The sequence below is a fragment of the Haliotis rubra genome, unplaced genomic scaffold (genome assembly GCF_003918875.1).
Source record: "Haliotis rubra isolate DU_JTF1 unplaced genomic scaffold, ASM391887v1 Scf558, whole genome shotgun sequence".
Lineage (NCBI taxonomy): Eukaryota > Metazoa > Mollusca > Gastropoda > Lepetellida > Haliotidae > Haliotis > Haliotis rubra.
Window position 1 is genome coordinate 94573 of NW_025767255.1, and position 12532 is coordinate 107104.

The 12532-nt window shown below is 37.3% G+C and overlaps 1 protein-coding gene across 1 annotated transcript; it reads left to right on the plus strand.

Annotated features, from left to right (window-relative positions):
• Positions 1-2518: 2518 nt before the first annotated feature.
• LOC124253909 (metacaspase-1-like) lies at positions 2519-12327 on the plus strand. The gene is made up of 4 exons (XM_046687761.1): positions 2519-2630; positions 9330-9523; positions 11134-11262; positions 12157-12327. The coding sequence occupies exons 1-4, from the start codon at positions 2621-2623 to the stop codon at positions 12292-12294; spliced, it is 471 nt and encodes a 156-aa protein (XP_046543717.1). The 5' UTR covers positions 2519-2620; the 3' UTR covers positions 12295-12327.
• Positions 12328-12532: the final 205 nt, after the last annotated feature.

Genomic DNA, 12532 nt, shown 5'->3' on the forward strand with positions numbered 1-12532 from the left:
CCTGGAATATCGCACTCCTTGTAAGACCGGATGTTGACTGCCTTATTCATTGAAGGTATCAGAATTCGGATAACTCTTCCTGTATTATATTGACCTCTTCTGTCAACTTTGCTTTCGGACCACCTCATAATTATGGGCCTCAGTATCAGGATACCGTATTTCCTCTTATAAGCGCTCGGGCGCTAATTTTCTTCAACGGACTTCCAGATCCGGTGCTTATTAGAGAGTAGAGACCCGTCGCTTATTGGAGACCCGTCGCTTATTAGAGACCCGGCGCTTATTAGAGACCCGGCGCTTATTGGACCCGGCGCTTATTGGACCCAGCGCTTATTGGAGACCCGGCGCTTATTAGAGACCCGGCGCTTATTGCGCTTACTGGGACATGTGGAGGACAGGAAGTTATGACTAAAGGGACCATTCCTTAATAAATATATTCTTGGATAAAGGGAGAATCCATTTATAAAAGACGTACCCGGTGCGTATTAGAGTCCCGGCGCTTATTAGAGACCGGCTCATATTAGGGGAAATACGGTAGATCTTTCGCTGTAAACATCGTATTCGGATCACACATTGTAAACTTCGTATTAAACTTCAAATTCGGACCACCATACGTTGCTGAATACATCATAATTAGGATTTGTTTATGTAGCATTGGCATACTGCCACAGTTACTTCCCCTTTGTGTCACACTTGAACTTTGTATTTCAAACAAGCTTGCACAACTTTAATCAGATAAATTACATGTGATTTTGTATACTGCTTGCCTACAGCCATAGAGTTACTTCCCTTTGCATTTGTTTCTCAACAAGCCTGTACAACAGTTCATGTCCATGTGACTGTACCTACTTTCTGCTAAGCTGGAATAAAATAAATATTTAAAAATAATTAGGATTTTTACTAAATTTCATATTCGGACCACCCTGGTTACTGAAAGCATCAGCATAAGGACACCTCTCATAGCCGTGTAAACCTGAGATACCGGACACCTGCCACTACTGGAGCAGGGTTTGGGTCTATATGTGGCGGGGTAGCTCCCTGTGCTATCACTATAAAACCATCGCAAGTCAACACAAGCAGTCACACACAAGACTTAGTGTACATACACGTCACTTTACAGAAGCTCGACGTAATCAGAAGCATTCCACCTCACAGCTGACCGACCGTTACACTGACGAAAATATGACGTGCTGTCTCCTCTAGCGGATTTTTCTGATTACCCGAAGCCCATCTTTAAAGCAATATGGCAGAAGCAAAATAGATAAAAAGCAACAAAAAGACCATAGTAAACACATGGTTCGAATCACTGTTTGGACAATACTTTAAAAAAAATAAAAATCTAGACTTTTGCAATCATATATTGTTTTAAATGCTATGATTAACATATATTTCAAATTTGACCTACGTCACTTCCTCTGACACCAAACTGACACGTCGTGTATTACGCTGAACGCTTAGGTGGCGCTCAACCCAACCGATTAATCACTCAGTTCCCCAAAGAAATACTGTCTGTCTGCAAAGAAATACAAAACCTTCACACTGTACATGGTAAGGGATCAGTTTATTATGTTCAGTTGTAACTTTCACGAATATATACCCCATGCTATTACTTTTCTGTCAAAGTTTTATTTATTATAACTTCATTTAAATTATGAAATCATGTGTTTTGACAATGAAGATGGTGTTCAAGTTTCTGCTGATAAAATGTCATTATGACAAGATTTAAATGCAAAGCAATCTTTTTTAAAGTGTAAGTAAATCAGGACGATTGTATTAAGTTTTATTCAGTGTGGGGTATATGGGTTTGTAAAGTACGGGAGATTAAGTTTATATAACTGCAAGTCCCGGTTTGGCAGAGTACGTGTGACATGTGTTAACACAGATGCTTTTCATCAGTGACTTAAAAGCAAAATATCTTCATATTTTTCCCAAAACATTCATGTATTTTCAAATCCATTTCAACGTAAAACAGAATCCAATGCAATTGGTAAGGGCAGCATTTTTATGGGTTTCGCGTAGCCACCGGGATCTAAAGTTAGGTAGGTCAGTCAGTTTTTAAAAAAAAACGTAAAAAAAATTTAAAAGAAGACAAAAACATCTGTAACTTTGATTCTGCATTAGTTTGCCTGTTTAGGAGTGGGTATGCGAAATCTGCATCTGGAAAAGAAGAAAAGACCTGTCTTTTAAAACTATTTATTCTATTTTCTTTGGTATTTGGGAAAGCAAAATATACAGCAAAATCATTCGTTGTCAATTTTACAGATTTCCAATCCATAACACAGATTCCACTGCAAGTAAGAACAGCTGAGAACAACATCTGATCTTACTCTCACAAAGTTAGACACCTCGGTCATTGAAAAGTTTCTTAACTGTGTAAGTGTATTAATATATCAAATGTTAAGAAAGAAGAATGATAGCGCTTAGTCGTCATGTAAATGTTCACTTGTCCTCTACCTACAGCCTTCGTCCAAGCACTGAATGAACTGTCGGGAGGTACAAACGACCTTGACCTTAGTGAATATGTCAAAGCCTCGTTTTGATCTATGAACGTCAACGATGAAAAGATGTCAAACTGAACTACCGTACGAGCAAACATCATATTGTAACTATTCTGATTTACATAATGAGTGTAGGTAGGTTGTTTTCAATTCATTCTTAAGCAGAAATTATAGGAAGAAATACGTATTTTGTTTAGCATTAGGCGTTTATGGCGTTTTTCGGCCATGTTCAGTACCAGATGACAAAGTTAACGATCTTTAGATGCGCAGTAGATAGATTCTATACCAGGATAGCGTAAAATAGGTATCGCACTCACTTTGAATTTTTAAATTTACTTCATTTGTTACAAATGGTTGTTAAGCAACTGTCCAAGCGACATTACTAACATCAGTGTTAATATAGGAAATTCGGAAGCATTTTGACGATGTGTGTATCCTAAGTTCGTGACATGAAAACACGAAGGAGTACGCCAAACTAATCCTGCTGTTTCTCGAATCAGAGACAAAACCCACAGTCTAGAATTAACAGCCTATTAAATAAATCAAGAATATTCATATTCACAACTGTCCATAATGTATTTACCGAAGCACATGGGCATGTAAGTAATAATACACACTATTAAATTCGTAGACGAGTCGGAAATATTAGAGTAACAGTATGGAATAACATTTACATGGTTCCATGACTGAATAGACGACATTGTAGCAATCAGTTCTGTACATTCAACATGTGACATTTCTGGAAGATAAATTGTGCACTTGTGTAGGCTTCAGGCGTTGGGGTTCATTTTCTAGGACGTCAACTGATCGTAATTCAAAGTGCCCTGACGATATTTTCAGTTTTAAGAATGTCTTATTGTGTGAATGACATCGTGAATTGATCTTTTGTTTGCCAAAATATTGTCATCACTGAAAAATGATGTGTAAAGTTTTAAGTAACACAGAATCATACGAGGGAAAGGAATGCCGTGTGCATGATTACTGATCTGTATGTGATTACTGACCTGTGTTAAGTTACACTCTTGTGTCTCATGAGCGGCCTGTATTAAATTACTAACTTGTGTATCATAACCGGCCCGTGTTAAAGTACTAACTTGTGTATCATAACCGGCCCGTGTTAAATTACTTACCTGTATATCATAACTGGTCTGTGTTAAAATGCTTACCTGTATATCATAACTGGCCTGTGTTAACTAACTAACTTGTGTATCATAACCGGCCCGTGTTAAATTACTTACCTGTATATCATAACTGGTCTGTGTTAAAATACTTACCTGTATAATATCATAACTGGCCTGTGTTAACTAACTAACTTGTGTATCATAACTGGCCTGTGTTAAAATACTTACCTGTATATCATAACTGGCCTGTGTTAAAATACTTACCTGTGTATCAAAACTGGCCTGTATTAAATTACCAACTTGTGTATCATAACCAGCCTGTGTTAAATTGCTTACCTATGTATCATAACTGGCCTGTATTAAATTTCTAAATTGTGTATCATAACTTGCCTGTGTTAAACTACTAACTTGTGTATCATAACTGGCCTGTATTAAATTACTAACCTTTACATCATAACTGGCCTGTGTTAACTTACTCACTTGTGTATCATAACTATCATGTGTTAAATTACTAACTTGTGTATCCAAACTGGCCTGTATTTAATTACTAAATTTTAAATCACAACTGGCCTGTGGTAAATTACTAACTTGTGTATCAAAACTGGCAGGTGTTAAATTACTCACATGTGTATCAAAACTGGCCTGCGTTAACTTACTAACTTGTGTATCATAACTGGCCTGTACTAAATTACTAAATTTTACATCATAACTGGCCTGTGTTAAATTACTAACTTGTATATCATAACTGGCAGGTGTTAAATTACCCACATGTGTATCAAAACTGGCCTGCGTTAAATTACTAGCTTGTGTATCATAACTGGCCTGTGTTAAATTACTAACTTGTGTATCATAGCTGGCAGGTGTTAAATTACTCACATGTGTATCAAAACTGGCCTGCGTTAAATTACTAACTTGTGTATCAAAACTGGCCTGTGTTAAATTATTAACTTGCGTATCATCACTGGCCTTTGTTAAACTACTAACTTGTGTATCATAATTGACCTGTGTTAAACCACTAACTTGTGTATCATAATTGACCTGTGTTAAACTACTAACTTGTGTATCATAATTGACCTGTATTATATTACTAACTTGTGTATCATAATTGACCTGTATTATATTACTAACCTGTGTATCATAATTGACCTGTATTATACTACTAACCTGTGTATCATAACTGGCCTGTGTTAAACTATTAACTTGTGTATCATAATTGACCTGTGTTAAACTACTAACTTGTGTATCATTGTTGACCTGTGTTATACTACTAACTTGTGTATCATAATTGAACTGTGTTAAACTACTAACTTGTGTATCATAATTGACCTGTGTTAAACTACTAACTTGTGTATCATAATTGACCTGTATTAAACTACTAACTTGTGTATCATAATTGACCTGTATTATTTTACTAACTTGTGTATCATAATTGACCTGTATTATATTACTAACTTGTGTATCATAATTGACCTGTATTAAACTACTAACTTGTGTATCATAATTGACCTGTATTATATTACTAACTTGTGTATCATAATTGACCTGTATTATATTACTAACTTGTGTATCATAATTGACCTGTATAATACTACTAACTTGTGTATCATAGTTGACCTGTATTATATTACTAACTTGTGTATCATAACTTGCCTGTATTATACTACTAACTTGTGTATCATAATTGACCTTTATAATACTACTAACTTGTGTATCATAATTGACCTGTATTATATTACTAACTTGTGTATCATAATTGACCTGTATAATACTACTAACTTGTGTATCATAGTTGACCTGTATTATATTATTAACTTGTGTATCATAACTGGCCTGTATTATACTACTAAATTGTATATCATAATTGACCTGTATAATACTACTAACTTGTGTTTCATAGTTGACCTGTATTATATTACTAACTTGTGTATCATAATTGACCTGTATAATACTACTAACTTGTGTATCATAGTTGACCTGTATTATATTATTAACTTGTGTATCATAACTGGCCTGTATTATACTACTAAATTGTGTATCATAATTGACCTGTATAATACTACTAAATTGTGTATCATAATTGACCTGTATTATATTACTAACTTGTGTATCATAATTGACCTGTATTATACTACTAACTTGTGTATCATAATTGACCTGTATTATACTACTAACTTGTGTATCATAATTGACCTGTATTATACTACTAACTTGTGTATCATAATTGACCTGTATAATACTACTAACTTGTGTATCATAATTGACCTGTATTATATTACTAACTTGTGTATCATAATTGACCTGTATTATATTACTAACTTGTGTATCATAATTGACCTGTATTATACTACTAACTTGTGTATCATATTTGACCTGTATTATACTACTAACTTGTGTATCATAATTGCCTGTATTATACTACTAACTTGTGTATCATAATTGACCTGTATTATATTACTAACTTGTGTATCATAATTGACCTGTATAATACTACTAACTTGTGTATCATAATTGACCTGTATTATATTACTAACTTGTGTATCATAATTGACCTGTATTATATTACTAACTTGTGTATCATAATTGACCTATATTATACTCCTAACTTGTGTATCATAATTGACCTGTATTATACTACTAACTTGTGTATCATAATTGACCTGTATTATACTACTAGCGCCTGTGTGATTGAGACCAGCCATCCCTTTTTAATATATGTACCAGTATCCATCATATATAAGGCGCTGGAAATTAATGAAATAAACGATTTTCCATTACTATATCCGAATTAGTGAAGTAATACAGACTAAGAAGATGAACATGTACCTTCTATATCACCGAGACTAAAAGATTTTGAAAAATCTATTGAATAACTATTTTAAGATGGATAGAAATATGTAGATATTTTTGGTTTATGTTTGGGAGATGTCAACAATGTTGTCGATATTTTTTATTCATTTCAGAAGGTTGTTACAGTTGAATGTATTCAGACAATTTGTTTTCACATGCATGGTCAGGGTAGTTATATGACAAAGCTATATATTTAATATATTTAATTAATTATCTGATGTGTGTACCAGGAAGTAGTAATGGTTCAACATCTAGATTCTGAAATGAACATATTTTACAGAAAAAGACAGTTCCTAAATTATATGCATAAAATATAATAAAAAAGAACCTTTTCCTCATTTCCAGAAACTGTGGTAATCTAGACATGCCACATGCATGGGCTGAATTGGCTATATTTGTTTCACCATCTGTATGATAGATTAATTTCTGACATATGAAAGTGGCGTTATTTGTTCAGTGTGTGAATATAAGTACACATGTACATTTCCCAAGCAGCTATTACATTTTAAAATATTTCCCTAGTTGCATTTTTCCTCAAAGTCAAATGTCAACTTGATGTATAGTGAGTCTATTAGTGACCATCCAGTTTTCTAGATTTGCAAATCTACACAATGTACACAATAAAATTCAGTAATTCTATTAAGTTTCCACAATAATTTTGATAAAATAACCCATTGTAGAATTTGAAGAACTTGCCTTATAGCACTTTTACAGTTATATAAGATATCATATTTATCTGCACTATACATTCATATTTGAACTTGAATTAATTAACATTTATCAACGGGATATCACGATCCTTCAGTTAATGAAGTCAGTTAGAAATGTTACACAAAATTGAGAGACATTTATGGACTTCAAACATAAATAGAAACACACACGTGATGAGTGATACTCTAGTTGCTTTACTGTCCTTTGTCGGCAGGTCTTATAATCTCTATGTATATTCTATTTTAATGTCAAGTGTTCTCGTCACGATATTGCTGAAATATTGCCGATGTGACGTTAAATAATAACTCACTCACACGTGATGAAGGAGTAAGAATATTACTTGAACCGTCATTGGCATCCATACATGTCTCGCGTCAGTAAATGGTCAAGGGGAGATAAGTCTTCCCTTGTGCAACAAAACCTTGTTGAGTCGAAATCTCATAACTGCCAGTAAGATTTTAAGCCGAATGTAACTTCTTGTAATCCTTGATACAGTAATGCTAAGTATAGCCAAAATAATTGATACTGTTTCTAAATTTGCGTGAAGATTTCTTTAGGATTCAAAAGTGGCATGAAAACGGAAATAAGTCTAACAATATTTTGCACACTTGGGATGATAACGATTTGTTTAAAAGTTTTCCGATTTTTGTCTGAAAGTGGTTTTTCATTTCATTCAATGATGGGGGCGGTGGGGTAGCCTAGTGATTAAGGCGTTCGCTCGTCACGCTGAAGCCCGAGTTCATTCCCCACATGGTCACATTGTGTGAAGCCCATTTCTGGTTTCCCCGGTCGTGATATTGTTGGAATATTGCTAAAAGCGGCATAAGACCCAACTTACTCCGTCACTACTCACTCATTCAAAGCTGTAAGGTACTGACCTTCGCCTCTGCATCTGAGAGCAGATATAGAAAATCGTTGGACGACTTGACCAGTGATGAGTCTAGTGGTTGATATCGTGAGCACGATCATACGTCACCATGCCTCACCGCTTTACTCTTAACGATGGCCACATGCTGTTTGGGTCTCACCCTAACTGCTTATCCGGAATCCGACTATGGATACCAAGCTATAGCTAGTTCCTTAGTTAGTTTGTTGTTTAAGTGTCACTTGAGAATTTTCCAGTTATATGACCACGTCTATAAATAGCCGAGTTTGGAGCCGAGAACCCAGTGATTGACAGCATGAGCATCGATCTACGCAGTTAGGATACGATGACATGCATCAACCAAGTCAGCGAGCCTGACCACCTTTCCATTTGTTGCTGTGATTCCGAAGACTAATTCTAAACGGGATCTCCAGGGGTTGATACCTTGATCAAAGCCACCCGTAAATGTTCCATGGGGTTCAGATCTGCAGTCCTTGGGGACCATGGCACTACCTGGATGTTGTGTTCCTCAAAAATGCTGGCCGTCTTGTAGGGGTGAAACGGTACGCTCTTACCACGGTACGGTACGTATTTGAGTACAAGACCTTCGGTTCGGTTTGGTCGGTTTCGGTTCGGTATATGAGACATGATCATAGTACAGAAAAGAAAAGAAACGCATAGATTTTGACAAAATTAATCAATTTCTAGACATTTTGGAAAAGGTTAATAACATGACGGTACGCAAACCGAAAATACCGATTTTTTTGCATTGCATTACGGTATACCGAACCGAAGGTAAAATAACGCAGTTCTACTAAAACCGCGGTATACCGTTTCACCCCTACCGACTTGTTGAAAAATGATGTTTCCTTATTGCACAATGGGAGGATCGTGTAACAAAAGTATTTCATCTGTGTAACTATATACCCTTAAAATTTACAGTGTAAATTCTGTATGGGAGATGACAGCCCACATTGCATTCCGTCACCAAACCTGTCTGGTCCCGTATGCACTTTCCAGCACTTTTCGGTTAGGTGGTTGCACCATGTAGGAGATATTTGTGAGTTGTCTAATCCTGGGTCCCGTTCCTCAAAGCGATCGTAGCTACGACAGTCGTAAGTCTATGTTAAAAAATGGGAGTTAAGATCATCTTAGCGATCGCTTTGAGGAACGGGGCCCTGATTATTTACAGACTGGCGAATTATGGGTAAGAAATTCTACAGATTGTCACGCAAGGTGACATTCACACACTTACAACCTAATACACTATTCATGATATTTTTATTGCAGGTCCCCCACCTTCATATGGGCAGGCCACGGCTGGATTCGCCCCACCCATGTCAGGTTACGCCCCACCCATGCAAGGATATGCCCCACCCATGCAAGGATATGCCCCACCCATGCAAGGATACGCCCCACCTGTGTCAGGTTACGCCCAACCTCCACAACAGAGTGGAACGCAAGCCTCTACCAACACAGTGACGGTGAGTAAGTCAATGTCGTACGGTTGTGAAGAACAGTGTTCTTATGTCGAAATACACATATTGGCAGAGTAGCGCCTTCAATTATGATTCAATGGTAGAATTATGATCGAATTGTGATATTAATGTACTGCGCAAAGTAGCTTTTCAAAATGAGATCGACAGAGATGTAACACTCTGGAATTGATACCAAATATACTTTATCTTTGTACTAAGGGCCGTGCGGCCTGAATTACGAAATAAACTTCATTGATCGATTGACAATTTGTGGGCACCGGTAGCATTCTCATACTGAGTGAGTGAGTTTATTTTACGCCGCAATAGAATTGAAGTTTCACTTCCTGTTTACCTTATATTTTTTGTATTTTGGTTTACGCCGCACTCAGCAGTATTCCAGCTATATTGCGGCGGTCTGTAAATAATCGAGTCTGGACCAGACAATCCAGTGATCAACCGCATGAGCATCGATATGCGCAATTGGGAACGGATGACATGTGTCAACCAAGTCAACGAGCCTGACCACCCGATCTCGTCAGTCGCCCCTTACGACAAGCATGGGTTACTGAAGATCAATTCTAACCCGGATCTTCACGGGTCCATTCTCAGACTGCTGTAGATGTTTCTGATCTAATCATTTCACCGATCCTGGGACAAGAAAGAAAATGTTTTGCTAGTGACAACATAGTGCAATGAATATTTGTTACAATGGTATTGATGTATGGGTCAAGATTTATGTTTGTTTGTTTGAACATATTTTATTCAGTATTGACTTATTAACGCCATCTCGACAATTACATGGAAAAAATACATGTAAAGGATAATGAACAGAGGCAAGACATATTACACATTAATTGAAACGCTTACTAGGTACAATTTATTTATGGACGTGACTAAAAATATTTCCATTTATAGTTTGTGGAAGACTAAGGCTGCCGTACAGAATGGTGTTTATATCTAAGCTAACTTTTAGGATTTCAAAGCCTTGTATCAAATCAAACCGGCCGCTGAGATACTTTGGACATTTTAAAAAGAAATGATTGGCCTCTTCCACGGAGCACCACAAAGGCAAGCTTTACTGTCGGAGTGTGATACATCCACACGGAAAAGATCAGCATTTAAAGAACTACATGAACGTCTTAACTTAGTGTGTAGAATGTTAGTCTTCCTTTCACCAAATAGGAGATTTATGTCATAATTTAGTTACATTTTGTTGTTTCTGGAGTTGGATGATCACATGAATTGAATTCTTTATCAGCTGCTATTTTGTGCTTGACTGGAACTTCAATGAAAGAGACTGACTCTTGATATGTTTTCTTGAACTTTTCATTACACAAAAATAGGTCTCGCACCAACTTATGGATTGCTTCTTAAACCAACTTGTTCTGCCTACACTATTCTGGGTACATTTTCGGATTCACGCAAATTGTGACCAGTGTCCTTACGTTTATGTCTCCATCAATAGTGAAGGGATAATATGTCTATAGAAGGAATTAGCCAGGAGATTGTGAGTGTGTGTTCAATGAGTAAACTACAACATTCCTATGATGATATGATTAGTCTGGAATTACATAACTAAGACTGTGTAATATACCATGTGTAACGCACGTTAACAGGTTGTGACAGTTCAGCCCCCAAGAACAGAGCCGCCAGCCCATCCGCCCCCTGACCATATGAAGCTGGCCTACATCTCCTGCCTCTTCTGTCCCCTGGTGGCTCTTTGTGCCATCAGTGCCGCCCGTCGTGTAAGTGTGAGCATTATTGTGTTGACAGAGCTGTCAGAGTATCAGGATGAGCATTATTGTGTTGTCAGAGTGTATCAGGGTGGGCAGTATTGGGTTGTGAGAGCTGTCAGTATCAGGATGGGCATTATTGTGTTGTCAGAGTGTATCAGGGTGGGCATTATTGGGTTGACAGATCTGCCAGAGTGTCAGGATGGGCATTATTGTGTTGACTGAGCTGTCAGAGTGTATCAGGGTGGGCATTATTGTGTTGACAGAGCTGTCAGAGAGTATCAGTGTTGGCATTATTGTGTTGACTGATCTGCCAGAGTGTCAGGATGAACATTATTGTGTTGACAGATCTGCCAGAGTATCAGGGTGGACCTTATTGTGTTGACTGATCTGCCAGAGTATCAGGGTGGGCATTATTGTGTTGTCAGAGTATCAGTGTGGACATTATTGTGTTGACAGATCTGCCGGAGTATCAGGGTGGGCATTATTGTGTTGACTGATCTTTCAGAGTATCAGGGTGGGCATTATAGTGTTGACTTATCGGTCAGAGTATCAGGGTGGGCATTATTGTGTTGACTTATCGGTCAGAGTATCAGGGTGGGCATTATAGTGTTGACTTATCGGTCAGAGTATCAGGGTGGGCATTATTGTGTTGACTGATCGGTCAGAGTATCAGGATGAGCATTCTTGTGTTGACAGAGCTGTCAGAGTGTATCAGGATGGGTATTATTGTGTTGACAGAGCTGTCAGGGTGTCAGGGTGTATCATTATGTGGCCAGAACTAGCGGATAGTATCGGGCAGGTAACTTTTACTACACAAAATGACATTCTCGTATATTGAATGAATAAGTGAACATTGTTAATACTGGCTCGTTTATAACTAATAGTAATCGATCTTGATTTCAGTCTCGCGATTTTTATCGTGCTGGTGATTATGAGAAAGCCTTCCTTTATGGACGAAGTGCTCGAGTGAATGCAATCTCTGCTATATGCGCCGGCATATTCAGTGCTATTATCTTAATGGTGGTGTACAGGGAAATATAGACGTCCTATGAATAAAGTAGTAGTGCAGCATTATTCTTGGTGTATTTGTACGCTTGACTGGTTTTCACTCACTCACTCACTCACTCACTCACTCACTCACACAATCACTCATTCACTCTCCCGAAATAATGACACAACGCGAATCCCCATCCTAAGCGTTTCAACTTTATCTTCTAAGAGAGATTACAGGAATCTCTGTAGTGTATATTATAACGGCAATCCGCGTATATCATGTCAG

Excerpts from the sequence above, each read along its gene's own strand:
- LOC124253909 (XM_046687761.1), top strand. Across the intron at positions 9,524-11,133 it reads CCTCTACCAACACAGTGACG|GTTGTGACAGTTCAGCCCCC; the intron begins GTGAGTAAGTCA and ends GCACGTTAACAG. Across the intron at positions 11,263-12,156 it reads CCATCAGTGCCGCCCGTCGT|TCTCGCGATTTTTATCGTGC; the intron begins GTAAGTGTGAGC and ends TCTTGATTTCAG.